We start from the raw sequence: 17766 nt of genomic DNA on the forward strand, positions 1-17766 counted from the left end.
TAAAAAAGGAAATTTTTGGGTAAACTCGCTGTAATAAATAAGTTTCTCATTCGTTATTCGTGATTCGATTTGGTGCGAAATAGCAATTTAGCTGGCCGTCAACTGTCAGGCGCAGTTTGCAAAGAGCATAATTTTATTCGCGACGACCGACTCGATCGAGGGAGTTACGAATTAACTAGTTACGAGCCATTGTCTCTTTTCGTCTGAATGAGTCTGTATTTATTCACAATTAGTGCTGTGTCACCAATAAAACTTTGCCTTTACAATTTTTATTTAATGATTTTGTTACTTCAAATAGACATCACATTTATTATTCGACTGTAATAATATGTAACGATACCACAGGTTAGCATTCTAGTTCAAAATAAACAAAAATTCTTTTAAAAAACCTTCATAAAAAATAACAATCCAAAAATTGTACTTATAAACTTATGATTCCACTAGACACACTCTCCCTTCATTAAAGAATTATTATTTTAAAATATACAAAATTAAAATAATATCAACATATAAACATTAAAAAGCGTCTTAAAAAAGATATTCTTCGCCATTTCATGCAATTCGAAATATCGTTTACGTTATGTGGAATTAAAAAAAAATTACGTTGGCGCAAAGTAGTTTACTTTAAGTTGAAATTAAATGCATAAAAATACTTAAATCTTTCTTTTTAAAGTACCGCACATTCTTAACAGATTATATAGCAATAATCGTTAAGCTTCCGAAAGTAGATGCATATTTTAACTTTTTTTGTAATATTAATCTTAAATAATTTATTCATGCAATCGCATAAACAACACATGAACAATTGTGCATATCATATTAAAATTGTGTTCCGTAAATATAATTTATATGTATATTTCATATACAAGTTAATGAGAAACAATATTACATGAATAGGCCAACTCAAAATAAAAACAATCTTATACCGATAGTATAAAGTTCATTGTTATATAGCAATGTATAAATATACACTAACAAAATAATTTGTTCTAGTGAGAGTATCCAATTTCAATAGCATTTGAATTTGTTCTTTGGTTCAACAAATGAGAAAGATTTTTCACAATTTTACAAAGGAAACTTTACACATGTAACTTAATATGTATACTAAAATATCTTAGCTGTGTTTAATTTACAAACATTGTTTAATTTACACTATATTACGTCAATAGCTATTTACAAAGAATAGTACATTTTGCATATTATATATGACGAGTATTGTTTAGTCAGGGAGTTACGAAACAATATTAAGTATTTAATAAACATTATTAAATTTATGTTATATTAATAATAAAGGCATTTAAAGCGTAGTATTGAACTCTGGTTGACTTTTGTTTGTAGCTGCCAGCCTAAATAAAATAACTATATCAATGTACACGTATAAAGCATTCCTTTTTTTAACACAACTCGCTGAATAAACTGTACTCATTACTTACACGATTAGAATTCGTTGGGCTTATTCTGAACGCATAACCTACCCTGTATCTATTAAACATCGACCTTAAATCAATTAATAAAGGAATTAATATTACATAGTCCTACATCTAGAGTCGAACCAACTATTTATAAGGATGGATTTACAGCACAAATTTTATGGGAAAATATTTTTTTTTTTAAAGAAATTCTGTCTTTGCATTATGTATTTTCGTATTTTCTTATTATCACTTAACCTATGGGATCCGTCGAAATCTGTTTGTAGTAGTTTTAAAAGATTATATGTCAATATAGTATCGTCACTGTATGCTTTAAATATATAATCCCACAGATTATAACCTTTTAAAACTACACGACAAAGTAAAAATATATAGGTAAATGCCATTTTCATGACGACAAAATTGGAATGAATTATTAAATGTAAAAATTGTTAAAGACATTCGAGAAACTACCTTATAGCGGACACTATAATGGTGTTTCAAACAGGAACTCCTTAAAGCTGCCATATTGCAAGCGTGTTGTTTGCGATTCAACATATTACACAAGCTATGCATGTTTATTATTATATACATAGCAATCTATAGTCAAACTTAAAATTTATCAACCGTTTAGCATAGAGTTTCCTTATGCATCGGATAAAGATTCACTTTATTCTTAGATGATATAGTGACCATTGTTACTATGTAACAAACTCTTAGCAGCATTTTAATCTAGTCCATATATTTTTATTCACTTCGACAACACGTCGAAGCTGTCATGTTTTTGGAACTGCTGACGTCATTACTTCCCTCGATACTTCTCGGTGGTGGCGTCCTCTAAGTTGCTGTCCCAGTCGAATTCTGTGACGCCGATGCGCGGGGACACCTCGCCCAGGTGTTTCCATCGGAAATCGAAATCCGAGTCTCGTTTCTTCAACGCTTCAAACCTAGTAATGAAATAAGTTAATTATATATATGTATATACCTCTCATAACTACGGCCGTCTCCCAGTCCGGTTATTAAACTGTTCTAAGCCATGACTCTCGGGGGTCAAGAGATAGATAACACTTTATAACACAAGTATAAAGAAAATTGTCTTGGTACAACAATGGTTCATCATCATTTCAGGCATAGGACGTCCACTGCTGCACGGAGTCTCCTTCTCAAATATTTTCAAAAAGGATAGTTTGAAGCAACCAGCGTCCAAAGTCTTCACAAAAAATAATTTCACTTTCTGAAAGCCACAATGGACGGCGACTGCTTTATTTGCTTTTATATAATTCATAAGTATCAACGCAAATTACAATTTAATGGTAGATAGTTAAAAACAACACAAGTAACAAACCTCTTGAGCATCAAGTTCTTGGCGAAATCGTAGAGTTCCAAGTCAAGGGAGTTAAGGCGCTTAATGTGCGCGACCTGGGCGGGCGAGAGCGCCGCCAGCGTGGCGCCCGAAACCGTCGCGTTGTGCTGAGTAAACGGCACCGCGAAGCGCAAGTTGAACGTCTCCTCGAACACGTACTGTGATATCTGCAAACACGCAAACTTTTTACACAAAAATCTCAAGACAAAAGACTTGAAATGTGGTAAAAATATTACTTTCTCCGAGTAGAGATAAGGTAAGAACAGATTTTTCGAAATTTCACTCGCTAGGTTGAGGACGCATTCATTAAGTTCGCGAAGCGGGCGGCGGACAACTAGAGTGTTCAATATTACGCGATCACGAATCCTTGAGTGAAAAACACAAAAAATATTTATTATTTTTAAGTACTAAAGACTAATATTTACTTATAATTATTTGCCTACAAACTTAATTCAGAAACTCACAGTTTCTAATTTTAAATATAAATTGAAAACCTTTTCTTTTATAAAAAAAAATCGTTATGTTTTAATACTGTTATCTTATGAACTTTAATATAATTTTCTTTATATATATATAAATATATATATATATATATATATATATATATATATATATATATATATATATATATATATACCGGCACGGCCAATTTACAAAATCGCGTATTTGTTGAAAATTGATTATCGTAAGATAGACACATATTTCGCAAACACTTGATTCTTAAAAACCCTGTTGGTTTCTATAGACATCAACGTGCTAATGGCACAAGAGAGCTGTCTCGTCGATCTATGAAGAAGTTATTATATACGCTGATTCCCCAAAACGTTAGTTGTATTAGTCTCTTCGGCAAATTAAAAAAAAAACACAATAACATTGTGATGGGTGCAGCTAAATTTATTTCCAAATAGTAAATATATATGCAAAAACTAAATAAATCAGATGAAACAATACAATACTGTCTGGTAACAGGCGAATGACATCACGTCAAACACTAGAATGTAATTAAAAAATATAGTACAGTGTAAATAGTAAATATCTTAACAAGTACCGCAACTTACTAGACGCGCAACTAGGAACGTTTGTTTTGTATGCAATGTATTTTACGACGCTGATAAGAGAATACAGCCGTCAGGCTAACAGCGAGAATTGTGATGATCCAAGCCAGGCATAGAATTGTTTCACAGCCTTTACTTACTAAGAAATCACAAAACTATTAATCGTGACAACTTCACAGTTTGAAATAAAGTCATTTTAATACAACTACTGATTTTGTAACGGGACGTGACAGAAAAAGCTATGAAGCAGAGAAGCTAAAAGATAGTAAAATATACCAAGCTGTTATAAAACAAAACTTTACCCAGCATTGTATTTACGCAAGTCATATAAACGTTAAGATGGTTCCACTTATAAGACAAGCATGTTCAGTGTTTAAGGCATCCTTTTAACCAAACCCTGTGATATATGTGAATTATTGAATTATTTTTCGTCAAAAATTTGAGTTTGTACCTATATGTATGCGAAGGTACATGACGTCGCTATAACTCTAATATATACTGTGTAAACTCTGTAAATTCGATCGTAATGATTTTACGATTTTTTACCAATTAAACATTGAGACTTTACCAGATATTTATTGGCCAAATCTTTTATTTGTTAGAAATTTCAGCATTATGTTTTATTTACTAACATTTTATTATTTGACTTGCTAAATATGTGTGCACTTTATGGATATTTTGGCGCAACTTTTCGCACACTTCGAGGAAATATCGACAAGTTTAGTTGCCAAATTCACGCATAAAACGATTTTAATATAAGTATTACACAACTAACTGTGATGCCTACAATTACAAAATTATCATTGGTATTTTTGTCAAATATCATATCTATCATAATACGGACAAAGAAGGTAAGACGATTCCTTAGATTTCATAAAAAGCTCAACACGTAATGTCAAGAAATGAAATGTAAGTTCTTTTTACAAAGAGAGAGTACACATGCACACAAACCGAATACAAGATAACGTAATTCAATGTAAAAGTAAATACGTTATCACAGTTCAAATTGAAAAGAACGTAAAGCTCACGCTGAGACAACAAGCAGTCCGACAAGTGATTATTGTAACTAACAAAATTCCACTTAACACGGGCCACTCGGGCATATGTTGTGATTAGACATTAGCTATTGTCACGAGCAGGGAGCATAATATGACATACCAACTCACTTGGAGGTCTGTTACTTAAACAAGTTATAATTATTAGAAATTAAATAACAGTCTAGATCTGAAATATTTATGTGATATTTCTAATGTGAGGCCTGATTTGGCCATCTTATTGTACTGAGCTATCGTTACTACCTTCTAGTTTTAAAGAGTGCCGTAGTTTATGAAATCATATATTAGTTCGTTTGCGTTATAAATCCATTGGATCATCTATGTCTGCTAACCTAGTCGTTAAAGTCAAGTAACATAATAACTAGTTCAAGGTATACATTCGAATACCACCGCAAACTATTTGATTTGGCTAGGCCAACGGACAATGATGACTCACTTTTAACGCAAAGGAACTATATAGTGCAATAGTGAGGTATTTTCGTAAAGCATCATTGTAATAAACATAAAGGTGATGCGTATTATTGTGTATTAAATGGTTAACGTTTCTATTACATCAGTGACATCAGATAAACATACTGATATATGAGAATAACCACTTGTATCCTGCCCGTTTGATCACTTTATAAGTCATTTTTACTATCAACAGTAAAAAAAACAATGACTAAAAAATTACATTCATACATATGCTTTTTTAGTGTTAAATATCTATGTTTATATAATTATCGCTGTCTACACATTTTTAATGCAATGCGAGGTTTTAAATAAGAAAGTGTTTCTAGACACATACAACAAAAGATATACGGTAAAGAGGTCTTAAGTCACGAAACAGCAAGTCATTGTTACTACTGTAAATTCTTTTCACAGAAAAAGCGTCCAGAACCCTATTTGAACGCCGGGCCGTGTTAATGTTACTCCAGTACAAAGCTTTTGCGCAGAGCTTAAACTACGTTATCGTGATTGAAATTGACATAATGTTTTTGAATTTAAATTTGATTTGTTTAATTTTAAAGCGTATCGCTGGCGTATGAGTCATAACAAATTAACACAAATAGTTATTAAGTTAGATCATATGCATTGCCTCTCCGTTTATAAATACGATTTAAATTGCTTGATAACAAACTACATATTTCAACGTATTATTTTTACGTTACTCACTATACAAGTAAAAAAAAATAAAACGTCGAATGTTGAAAATAACAAAAATAAAAGAGGTAGTTGGTATATGTTAAACGCGGCCAAGTCCAATAGAACTAACTTATTTCACATATCAAAAGTCAACCCGAAATGCTATAGACAAAATCGGTGGACAGGTCTGTAAATATTAAGATAGGTGTGAAAAACACATAATAAAAACTTAAATAGTCCTATTTATTTTAATGTTTTATCAATAACATGTACGTAAAATACACACACATCTTACATAATGTGCTACTAGCAAGACGATAATTATGGTATGTTTTCCAGTTGTATCTCTTTAAACTAGTCTTTGAACATATAACGATTCGTAGACTAAAATTTCGACAGAAATTTTGTTCTAAAGTGGGGCCACTTTGGACTCTGATGGTTTGAGTTAAGGAATCGCAAGTAGTAAAACGAGTCTTTGGATATTCTTCTCTATTCAAATTTTCACATTATTATGGTGGAATGAGGTAACCCACGAGGTAAACACGGCATCGTAAATTGGGAGGTACTTAGACTGTTATCTACTAATACGAAAATGCGAAATTTTCCGAAACAAATATTGTTACGTAAAAATAGCATCAACATTCTATTATTTCTGAATGTTTTTTGTCTTATAACTATCCCACTTTTGGCACATAAGCTGTCTAAAGAAAGACTCATATAACATAAATAGGAATATAATGGCTCATATAAATTACTATGGGTACAATGCGCATTATTTCAAGTTTCACCGTTTGTGAGCAGTGATACGAACACGTAAATAAATTATTTATTTGTACAAAATTTAATGTCATTCTACACCTATGTATTATTAAGTCATTACGTCAACAAAAAAATCAACAAATGTTTATAAACAATACAGCCACCGTAACAAGTTAACCGTTTATAATATTCTACAAGTTAAAAAATAAAGAAAATGTTCATTTAAAAGTGGTTTCTGTACTCCCTTTCTGAAGATAAGGTAACAGTCGAAAACAATTCCAGACGTAATGCCACAAAACTCGCGTTGGAAGCCGTACAACAGTAAAGCTGTAGACTGTAGGTATTTCGTTCTCTAACTCGCTGGAAAGATGAGATTTTCAAAAGCATGCACTTGGATGCACTGGTTTAGAATACTTTTAGGTCGAATGTCGGTAATGTATTATTTTATTTATTGTTTCTAAATACTTTCATCAGCCTAAATATAATAAATAACCGATACCATTTTTTGTGTAATCATCATCATCTTTTTAGCCATAAGACCGGTTGAAATCGGCCTCGTCTAGTCAACTCAACAGGCTGCTTTCTGCAACCATGTGCCATTGTACTCATTTTGCAGAAAGGTTGGAAGTGGGCGATATCCCGCGTCCTCCGATGACTTTAACAAGATCAGCAGTCCACTTCGTGGGCCGACGTCTTACGCTGCGCTTAACAGCCTGTGGTCTTTACTCAAAAACTTTAAGGCGCCTGCGACCACCAGTTCTACATCTTATAACCTGCCCACTGTCATTGCAAACTGCCAATACAATTTTACAATAAATATTAATAACTAGTTGATTTAGTAGCCGCCTCGTTACAAAGCAACTTTTCGATATTTCGTATTTTTTTCTACAATAGACTAAATAAATAACGAAACATGTAAAAAAACTCATATTTGTTAATTTATTGCTGAATATTTTAGAGCAAATGAGTAAGTATTTCAAAGATTTTGATTGAACGATCCCGACAGACAGCAAGTAATTTTGAGTACTATGCTTATGTCTACGACTGATTGTAGTTAAAGTTGATAAGCTTTACTTATTTCATAGCTTCGTTTAACTTCGAACTGGTGGATCTGTATCTAAATCCAGAACTAAATTACTATTGGAAAGTCCTCGTTTCTTATGAATTTAAATGTAATATTGGTTAATAATCGTATTTATATTGTGAATTCATTGATTACGAGCACCGTGCGAAGTGATTAACAATACTTTTTAAATGAAGCCTTAAGGTTCTTAAGTGAATACCACACGACAAGCAAGAGCAGCATAGGAATACTTATAAGGCGGTCAGATGACCTTTTTAAGATCGACGGAAAACGATAAAAGCCAGCCGCTTACCACCGATCCTATTTTAAACCTAAATAGAACCTAAACCCTACGATTAAAATGACGACTGAATTTTTAGAATAAGCTTGTGGAATCGTTGTTTATATTTCAATTCGTCTAATAGATATTGAATCAATTTCATCCACAAACTATAGAGCTCATGAAATCTCAGTAACGACAACAGTAAACATTACACCGAAACGAAACATTTTTATTTCACTTCACTTTTATAGTGTTCGTAGAACTTATTGTCGCGGTTATTGTTCGATTTACGACTGCAAATAACAGCTGGAAAGCCAACTGTTGTGTCGCCGGAGGCAACGCGCCGTCTGGCTGTGGCGGGCATCCAGGCGACGGTATGTGTTATTCTTATATACATTGTGTGCAGGGAGAAAATAATGGCACTTATCTATGCCCCGAGGTGAATTTACGCGCTCTGAGCCTCATATTTGTACCGGAAAACTTCTATTTTCGAATAGCTTATAGAAAATAAAATGTACATAATTTATCATTAATATACAGGATTAGTCATGGACACGGAAAATAGCTGTAGGTGAGCGGCCCAAAATCGGTCATCGTGGCGATCTTTGGGGCACACCCACGCCGTACAGTGAGCGTCCATTGGCTGACATGACGATAATGATGATCATAGAGTATTCGCATTCGCTTCCTGCAGATCTATTGCAAACCTAAGGGAGGCAAATGTCCATTAGTGAATTTACTAAGGTTGAAAGTCTAAGGCAAAACTTCGATTTTTTTTATTCTAATTACGAAATTTTATAATGACGACGAATCATTTATATTGTAGTGGGATTTTTTCCTATTATTGTTTGTTAAACATAGTTTTTGTGTGTTTTCTATTTACACAATTATTTTGTTTCTTTTACAGAGTTTATTTGTTTTTATTTACTAAATTATTTTCGTATTAACTAACATCTACCGGCGTAACAAATAAAATAAAAATTTATAGTTCAGTGTATGTAGATAGTGATCGTAAGTCGAGGGTTAATCGTTCAATCTAGGATTCGAATCCAAAGCTCCCACAGGCGCATTCTTTATTATTTAACATCGCCATTGGCGACAAATTATGAAAAAAAATATCGTTTTACGGTCCAAGTAGTGCAATACGGTCAATCCCTTTTTTTGGTCTCTACTACTATTTGTACACAATACAACAAGAAATTGTAAAAGAAAACTAATACTAAACAATCACTAATAACCATTTTATATTTCAATAAAGGAAATACAGAATTCTTATATTCCTCGTATAGTACATAGTATTGAGCACCTAAACGGTAACAAAGTAATACTAAAGGCAGGACAAATAAAAATAGATAAACTAAGCACATTTTGGTTACAAACGAGACTTTTATCAACATTGCATCCGACGTTTTAACGCCTACTTAGCACTTGAAAAGAACGTGAGATGTGGACAATACGCCAGTGCAATAGCCGAGTGACTCGACTGACTTTAATTTTATTTTCATACAAAAAATACAGGGCGGTAAAACCTTCATCTGACAATATACAATGTTATTAGTGTAAAAACTTTAAAGGTGAATGTTTAACTAATTTGTCAATAAAAAGCTTTCGAAAACGTCCACCTATTTCCAATCAACCTGTAAAAAGTAGTCAGTCCGATTTCTTTAATTTGTTTTTTCTTTTAGAATGTGATTACTCTCCTGGCAGTGTGAAGACAGAGACAGAGATTCTGCAGAGACAGATAGTACACAATAGTTAATATTAATAGGTAGTAATCCGAATTTTTAAAACATGGTTTAAGACATGGTCGATTGCTATTGAAAGCGGTAGCGCTGGGAGTACAAGTGGCGGAAAAGTCTCCAACAACGTTTCTATCTATGATCGGGGGCTAGCGGACTCTGTAAAACACAAGTCAACCTCAAGACCGTTTGTTTTCGAAAGGCTAGTAAGAACTATGAATCACTATCTTCTAGACGCAAATACAAAAAATATGACCTACCTTTTGAAACTCGGTGAGACCGAAGTAAGCCATAGCTGCGAGGTTCCTCTTCGCGGACGCCAGTAACACGCGGTCAGAGTCTGAGGTGCGATGTCGCAAGGTGCCGTTGTAGCAGCCTACTAGCGCCAGATCCGCTAACATGCGCGTCTGTCGATTGTTGGCCAGGTTCCACGGGCACGCCGCGAATTCCTCCAACGTCACTCCGCGCCAGGACTCGCCCGTGTAGCACGCGGGCACTTCTGACGCTAAAAATAATCAACCTTTGTAACACAACCATAACATCGAAGTTTTCAAAAACTACAAATAAAACTCAAACTGTCAATTTAACGTATTTATCTTTTTCATTAATTTTATTTACTTCCTTTACACAGACCATCCAACTTATGTTGAACGCACGATACACGAACACACTTATATAGGTCGAAAAATGTATCAATATGAAATAACAAAATATATAAAAATCTAAACAACAACGATACGGTTGACAATTTTAATGGAGATATTAATTTAAAAATAGGTATTCTACATGTTTTTCTCGATTTGTTTTCGGGAATTAATTGAAGAACATACAAGTTTTAAAATTAATTATTATAAGAGTGCACGCAGAACAGATGGCCACTGGAGCCTTAAAGTTCTGGAGTGAAGACAACGGGCCGTCAAGCGAAGCGTAGAACGTCCACCCACAAGGTGGACAAACCAATTTGTGAAAAACGTCGGAAGACTGTATGCAAGCCGTTTTCTACCAAAAATCTACGTGAAAGATGTATAACTTACAATGGTAGTCCTACGGCTGAAATAATGATTATAAATACGATGAGTGGTTTATTAGACAAAAACATTTGTAATACAATAATTTTTCTATAATACCTTGTTTGTGTATAAAAATAACATTTAACTCATAAATTTATACTAGCAGGGCCGTACTGGGAGTGAAAATAAATTTATCATTTCCGAGTCAGTCCTCCGAGGCGTATATGTTAATTCACGTAACAGCTGCGAGTAAGGGATCGTAAATTGTGCCTACAAGGACCGCAACTTCGTCGACACAACTATCAACTGTGATGTCAAAACAGCTGACTGCACCTCGGTTGTGTTTATACTTTCACTTCGGTTAGAAGACGATTAACATATAACATTTCTTACAAAAGTTAAGCGTCTAAGATTTTGGTTTTTTCACTTATGCTAAATGTAATATCATTTTACTAAATATAACACATTTTTATATTATATTTTTCAATTTAAAAAGTGCGGAATTATTTGATAGTAAATCATACATTTCAGCGGTTTTATATGTTTTTTGACGAAAGTCTTTGACTAGTGTGTGTTGCCGGGATATGCTAGAACCATATGCTCATTTGATCTCGCAGCGAGATAAAATCAGAAATTAGGAGATCCTGAAAAGAATCCGGTCGCTGACGTAGCTTGAAGAATTGCTTATCTGAAATGGCAGTAGGCGCGGTGTATCGCTCGCGCAACTTATGATCGTTGGGGCCGAGACGCTATCAAGTGATGATCACGCGGCGCGGGTCTCCGCAGGCCCCCGCATGGTGGACCGACTACATAGTCAAAGTAGCGTAGCGGCAGGGAAGACGCTGGATCGATCAACGTTGCGATTTTGGGAGAGACCTTCTACTGGGCTGAGGCATCTACCGACTGACATGATAATGACTTCGATAAATAATGCAGTTCAGTAGTGGATCTACTATGGTATGGGGCAGATATCGACGCAATAGGCTTCGAGTTGAAATACAATGTAAAACACGTTTTACAATTATATATAGATATACATGCAACTGTAACACATAATCCAATATTCAGCAAAAAATTAATGAAATAGTTAATCAACAAATACGTTCGTATTACGGACTATTCCAAAAACAATTAAGGCATGCACGGCAAAATCAACGTTACAACATAGATGTTAGAATTTACTTTGGCGAGTCGATACAGAATTTGATTTTCGCAGTAGTTTTAATGAAGCGAGTAGTTGCAGTAATTTGAATCAACGCTGATCGTGCGTACAAAACTATGCTTACTCTGATCAAGGGATACGTTACTGCGAATTTAATTATGAAGTTTATTGTATTTACGAAAATTATGTTTTTATGCATCACATAAATTATACAGGGTGAGTATATGTGTAAAGGCTTGAAAGGTGTGAATCTATAGCCCATTTATCAACAAAAAGCTATATAGCTTTTTCAACTTTTCTCCGATCACCTCTATGATCACTCTGAAATACGTTACATTATTTTTTATTGGATTGCGACAGGCCAATAACTTCTGGCAGTACATAGTAAAAATAATTAAATATTACGTTATTATTTCTGAAACCATTGATTTTAGGATAGAGTGCACAATGCATTAAATGGCACCAAACGAAATTTACGTTCGTCCCTTTAAAGCTCTTACAGCATTAACCAATCACCTTGTATGCACACGATTGCATTTCAATGTACTTCATAAAATGCTTATTAATTTTCACTTTTATCCTTTTTTTCTTTAGCATCGTCTAGTTATAAGTTTTTAACATAAATTTGTTTTAGTATCTGTTGTGTGTATGTATTATTATATTTGCAAACGATTATAGTTCAAAGTCAAAATACCAGTTGTAACAAATTAATCAAATTATAACTGTAAACAGCACCTTGGTATATTTAGTTTATAAATGGTCTAAACATATTGATGTACAAGCAATCTTATATTAAACAGATAAAACAATTAATTATAAGGCAGACTTCCGAGATTCGCGCCTGTAGTATGGAGCTATTATTCATTTATTCATATAATCCACAAGGTATCTATTATAATGACTTATGTACTTCATGAGAAGAAATGAAGTACACAATTTGACAGAAATTAGAATTAGATTGAACTCCCTTATAATGACATCCTTTGAAGACATCTTTGATTTGAGAACAGCCCGCAACAAACTCTGACGGATTTATTTTTTTTTTTTTTTTTCAACATCCTCAATACAGTGGCAGAGCAATTCATTCTTTATTACTTTAAAAATCGTTCTCGTCGTCTTTAAAATTCGTTAACGTGAAGGGTTTTTAATTTTTTTAATGAACTTTTTAGATTTTTCTCAAGATAATTTAAAGACTACATGTGAGCGTATTGTTATATTTTATATAAATACCCAAAAGGTAGTAACTGATTTTATAAAAGCTAGAGAATATAACCTGCTTAATAATTAAATTTATTAATATTCTTACGTAAATATATCAGATTTTCATATATGTACTACTCCTGTACCATCATAATATTTTCTTCACTAAATCTTTCCCGGTGAGTGTTCAATGTTATTAGCTATTAAAATATAGTTCGCATTTTAGGCGAACTTGAAAAATATTTATGAAACCTGTTGTACGTCGGATGGTAATATGGCGTAATATTTACCTGTAGCTGTTCGCCCTTGACACCAGTGGCGGGAGCCTTTCCACGTGGCGCCGCGCTTCACGTGCCGGTATTCCGACAGGTACCTGCCGGCAAACAGATGGCGCCTCAGTGCACACGAAATAAACACGGGAAGACTACGAAACCCACGAAAATACGTCTCGCTTGTTTTTAATATACAACTTTCGTATATTAATGTTTATAAATACACAAAACATAACGTAACACGCAAACACGGAAACCCTTCCGTTCGGAATAATTAACAAATGCTTTCATGTGTGTGTTGCTATTATTAGTGTGCAATTTACATTTATATACAAATATATATCGAGTGTCTTCTTACGACCTTATCAAGGTCGTGTGCCCACCTGTGACCTTGAATAATATATATTATTTATTTCGTGCAAAATACATACATATAAATGTATATAATTTTTGCATGAAATAAATGTATGTATAAATAATAATAATAATAATATAAATACATATGTATTTGCACGAAATTTCCAAAAATGCCCTGACTCATCACAACACAACGTCTAATCTTCACTATAACATTTATGTACAAGTAACCTATAGTGCATTTTGTGGGTATATTTCAATAGATTATATTCTATTAATTTTTTTAACGATTCAAACAAAATTATATTCTAGTCAAGTTTCACAAGTTTTATACAGCTAAAGTTTGAAAACAAGTTTTTTTCTTTTCCTACAATCCATTCTTAGCTCAATTCTACTCGACGAAAGGAATAATCCTACTAAATAGAAAGGCAGTAGATGCGGACCGATATAACGGAGAGTCTGATGATCCCCAACACTTCCAGTCAACGCAAATGCCTATGGCGCAGTACAGCGGTTACGGTAGCACTATATCATAGTATCCTCGAAAGAGAGATTTCAGCATGCCTTGTGGTTCGATGCGCATTAAGCATTCCGATTGGAGGGCACTCGAGAGAGCTCAATCATGGCTATATCGGTTGCTATTACCGGATTACGTCTCGCGGGAAAATTACGACGTACATAGAATTTATTTAGTACATATATCACCGTGTTTAGTTCATAATACATAGCGATATATCTGTCTTGTCTGCGTTTATATCTGACAACAAACAGTAGTATATAATCATTACTCGGCTTATAAGTTATATCATCTCATGTTACAAATAATATACAATATCAAATATAAAGGGTGATTGGTTATAAATGTAAAAGTTTTAAAGAGGTGAGTACATATCATTTGTCAGGAAAAAACTTTACTCGAAGAGAGTATTTAGAATCAACCTGTATAAAGTAATTAGTCTGAAAAATTTTACATTAATTTATTATATCTACTGGAATAACTTCTTGGAATGGCCAATAACTTCTGGTAATACAGGTAGTAAAAAAGAATTCATTTTAATGCCAACACCACGTGTTTTAAAAAGATAATATGAACAGTGACGTTGTCAATATAGTGATGGGTAACCAAATTTAAAATATCTAAGCTCTGGGTTTATTAATTGAAATAGGACTTGTATTATGTACAATCATTAACGGAATAATTACGAATTACGAACAAATATTTTTGAACCGCTTGTTAAAAGCAGTCACAACATGTATTGTACGTGACAATCATTAACATTAAGTTATATTAAATATTAGAATAAAACAAAAACATAAACTAAAAGATTGGAGAAAAACAGAAAAAAATTATTAAAAATTGATTAAATGAGATACAGATCTCAAGATTAAACGAGATAAACAAATAACAGTAATAATATTCAGACAATCAACAATTTATTACCTGGAATTGTTTGACGAAACCAACTTAACGTATTGAATTAATTCGATAAATAGTCCTTTTTATCTCAAATTTAATATACAATTTCTAATGTATTTATTGATTGTTGAACATCAATTTAACTTTTTTATTTCATTCGGAAATAACTCTTATAATATTCGCAATATACGTCAGAGTTATACGTCTTCAATTAAAATATTTCTTTCTCCAGATTTAATGCACACAAAATATAATTTTGAAAAGAAAGATTAGATTAGATAGATAAAGATTTGCGATTTTATGCAAGTGAATAGAACTACAATACGGAAATTGAATAAGCTGAATGACGAAGTTATATTCGTTATAAATTGAAATTAAATTAAGAAACTGATTTAAAATAATAATTATGGTAAAGAGAAATATAATATGTATATACCTGGTGACGTGTGGCTCAACAGGGTATCGATCGAAATATCTCTACGAGATGTTATCTGACATAAAGAGATCTATAGACCACCAGAAGTAACCACTGAGCTATGTGAATTGGCTAGTAGAAGTTGCAATAGGCAGGCCACAAAGCGGGCAGGACTAACAGTCGCTCAGTTCTTAAGACTCTGGTTTGGATTCCACGGGTGTGAAGTCGACAGGTAACCTTGGTAAATTCCACAGAAGACGCTGGAAGCAGGCCGCTTCCAACCAGTCCAGTTGGACATCTTACGAGACCTAGATCGAGCAGAGGACTTATGCCTGAAAATATTATGATGATACCTTGCGACTGGTTCTCGTAGAAGGGTTATGTAAAAGTATCTTCTGTGAACAGCTGAGCCTTCATGCCGGTCCAGCTCGCCGCCAACGCACGCCGTCAGTTCTGTGAAGTCCGCATGGAGACCGCATCTGGCGACAAGATAACATTTATGTTATATCAGTCTGCAATAATTGGATTGCATATATAAAATTCCAAACTACTCTCTATTATTATGTCACCGTGGAAGTAGGTAATTTATTTTACCCGGATCTACACTATTGCCTTATTGGCATTTACACATCCCAAGGACTTGAGAAGGCAGAACACGGTAGACGCTTAGCCTTAACCTTGTTCACGTAACTTAGCGCAAGGGCTCCCTCGGGAACTTCGGCTCTAAGCATTACATCTCATTAAATATACTAGATTTGGAGGCCGTCGAGCTCTCAGACCATTAAAGTGGGCGCTCCATTGAGTGATCTCTGCATGGTCTGTTACTCAAACTCGAAGTCATGAGCACCCAGTTCTTAGTCACAAAGTGGCCGGAGTGAGTGCCACTATCATAAATACGACTTGCTGTTCCCGTTATTTTCCGACAGGAAAAAATAGCAATTAACCAATATAAAAATGTTTGAAAGCCGTCATTTGTTGTTTTTAATTGTGCTTATAGTTTTTCAAGTTATAACGCAGGTACACTTATTGTGCACAAGTTGTGGCAAATGTTTTAATAATTAAATAATAAAAAAAAACAGAATTTATTTACAGACATTAAAATTCGTCACTACAAATTTTAGGCAGATGCCCAAACATAAGTGACAGTTTCCGTGACGCAGAGAAGGGCACGCGATGTCGACAGTTCGATTTCTGAGCATCCTGTTCGAATTATTTAAAGAGTCAATGGGGTCGCAACTAGGTCACTTCAAGTGTTCCCGTCCGTCTAAAATCTTTCAAATGATACTCAATAACACCACATAAAAGTACATCCTGTGATATTTTAAGAATGCAAGTAGTTATAACTTCTAAATAATGACAAATTTCCTAAGATTTCAATCAAACTAATTGTATTTGCAAACGACGATGAAAATTTTTTATAAATTCAGTTATTGTCAGCCTTCTCACGGCGGGATATCCTGAAAGAATAAATCTAGGGGTGGAAAATAATGCGCAACTTTAAAGTTCACCGTTTGAGAATAGCAATATTTATCTTTTTGTTTATCTAATATTCTTTATACACACGCTAGGATACATTTTTAATAGTTTCATAATAATAAACCAAAGATTACAATGGGCAGTCTTATCACACAAGGCATTCTCTTACAAACAACCATAGTATGGAAAAGCTAGAAATATAAATAATGGTAGTTGTTATTTTTTTTAATTTAATCAATCTTATATCATTAACAAAAATGTGGTTCTTGGTAGCCCCTAAACTACGAACAAACACCAGTAGTAGTCTATATTCATTACGCTTTCACTGCTCTCCTACAACCATTTATATTGAAAGCGTTGTTTCAAGTTTTCAAAGCGTACGTTTTGCAAAATCGAAATTGAAATTCTGAAGGTTCAGAAAGTCTCAAGACGGGGTTCTGGTAAGTACAGTCATGGGACACATAACATAGACTAGAGTCACATGTGAGTTGCTATTGCAGTTTCTTTGCCATACTCGTGTATAACTGAGTACCATTTGTATGCGTGTACTCGCGAATACAGTTTTACCTAATTTCTTTGTCGCTTTAAAGCACGCCATAGATACGC

General features: G+C 33.8%; 1 protein-coding gene across 1 annotated transcript in view; it reads right to left on the minus strand.

Moving 5' to 3' along the window:
* Positions 1–938: 938 nt before the first annotated feature.
* Positions 939–17766, minus strand: part of Hs6st (heparan sulfate 6-O-sulfotransferase) — a 118134-nt gene continuing 101306 nt past the window's right edge. Inside the window, exons 4-8 of the mRNA XM_068772371.1 lie at positions 16038–16163; positions 13514–13596; positions 10112–10356; positions 2755–2939; positions 939–2356 (exon numbers count right to left, since the gene is read on the minus strand). Coding sequence (XP_068628472.1) covers positions 2212–2356; positions 2755–2939; positions 10112–10356; positions 13514–13596; positions 16038–16163 — 784 coding nt within the window. The 3' untranslated portion in view covers positions 939–2211. The remainder of the gene's footprint in view (positions 2357–2754; positions 2940–10111; positions 10357–13513; positions 13597–16037; positions 16164–17766) is intronic.

This window comes from Battus philenor, unplaced genomic scaffold, assembly GCF_028537555.1.
Source record: "Battus philenor isolate CCGP_79_NKW_IND1 unplaced genomic scaffold, ilBatPhil1.0.hap1 SCAF_5, whole genome shotgun sequence".
NCBI lineage: Eukaryota > Metazoa > Arthropoda > Insecta > Lepidoptera > Papilionidae > Battus > Battus philenor.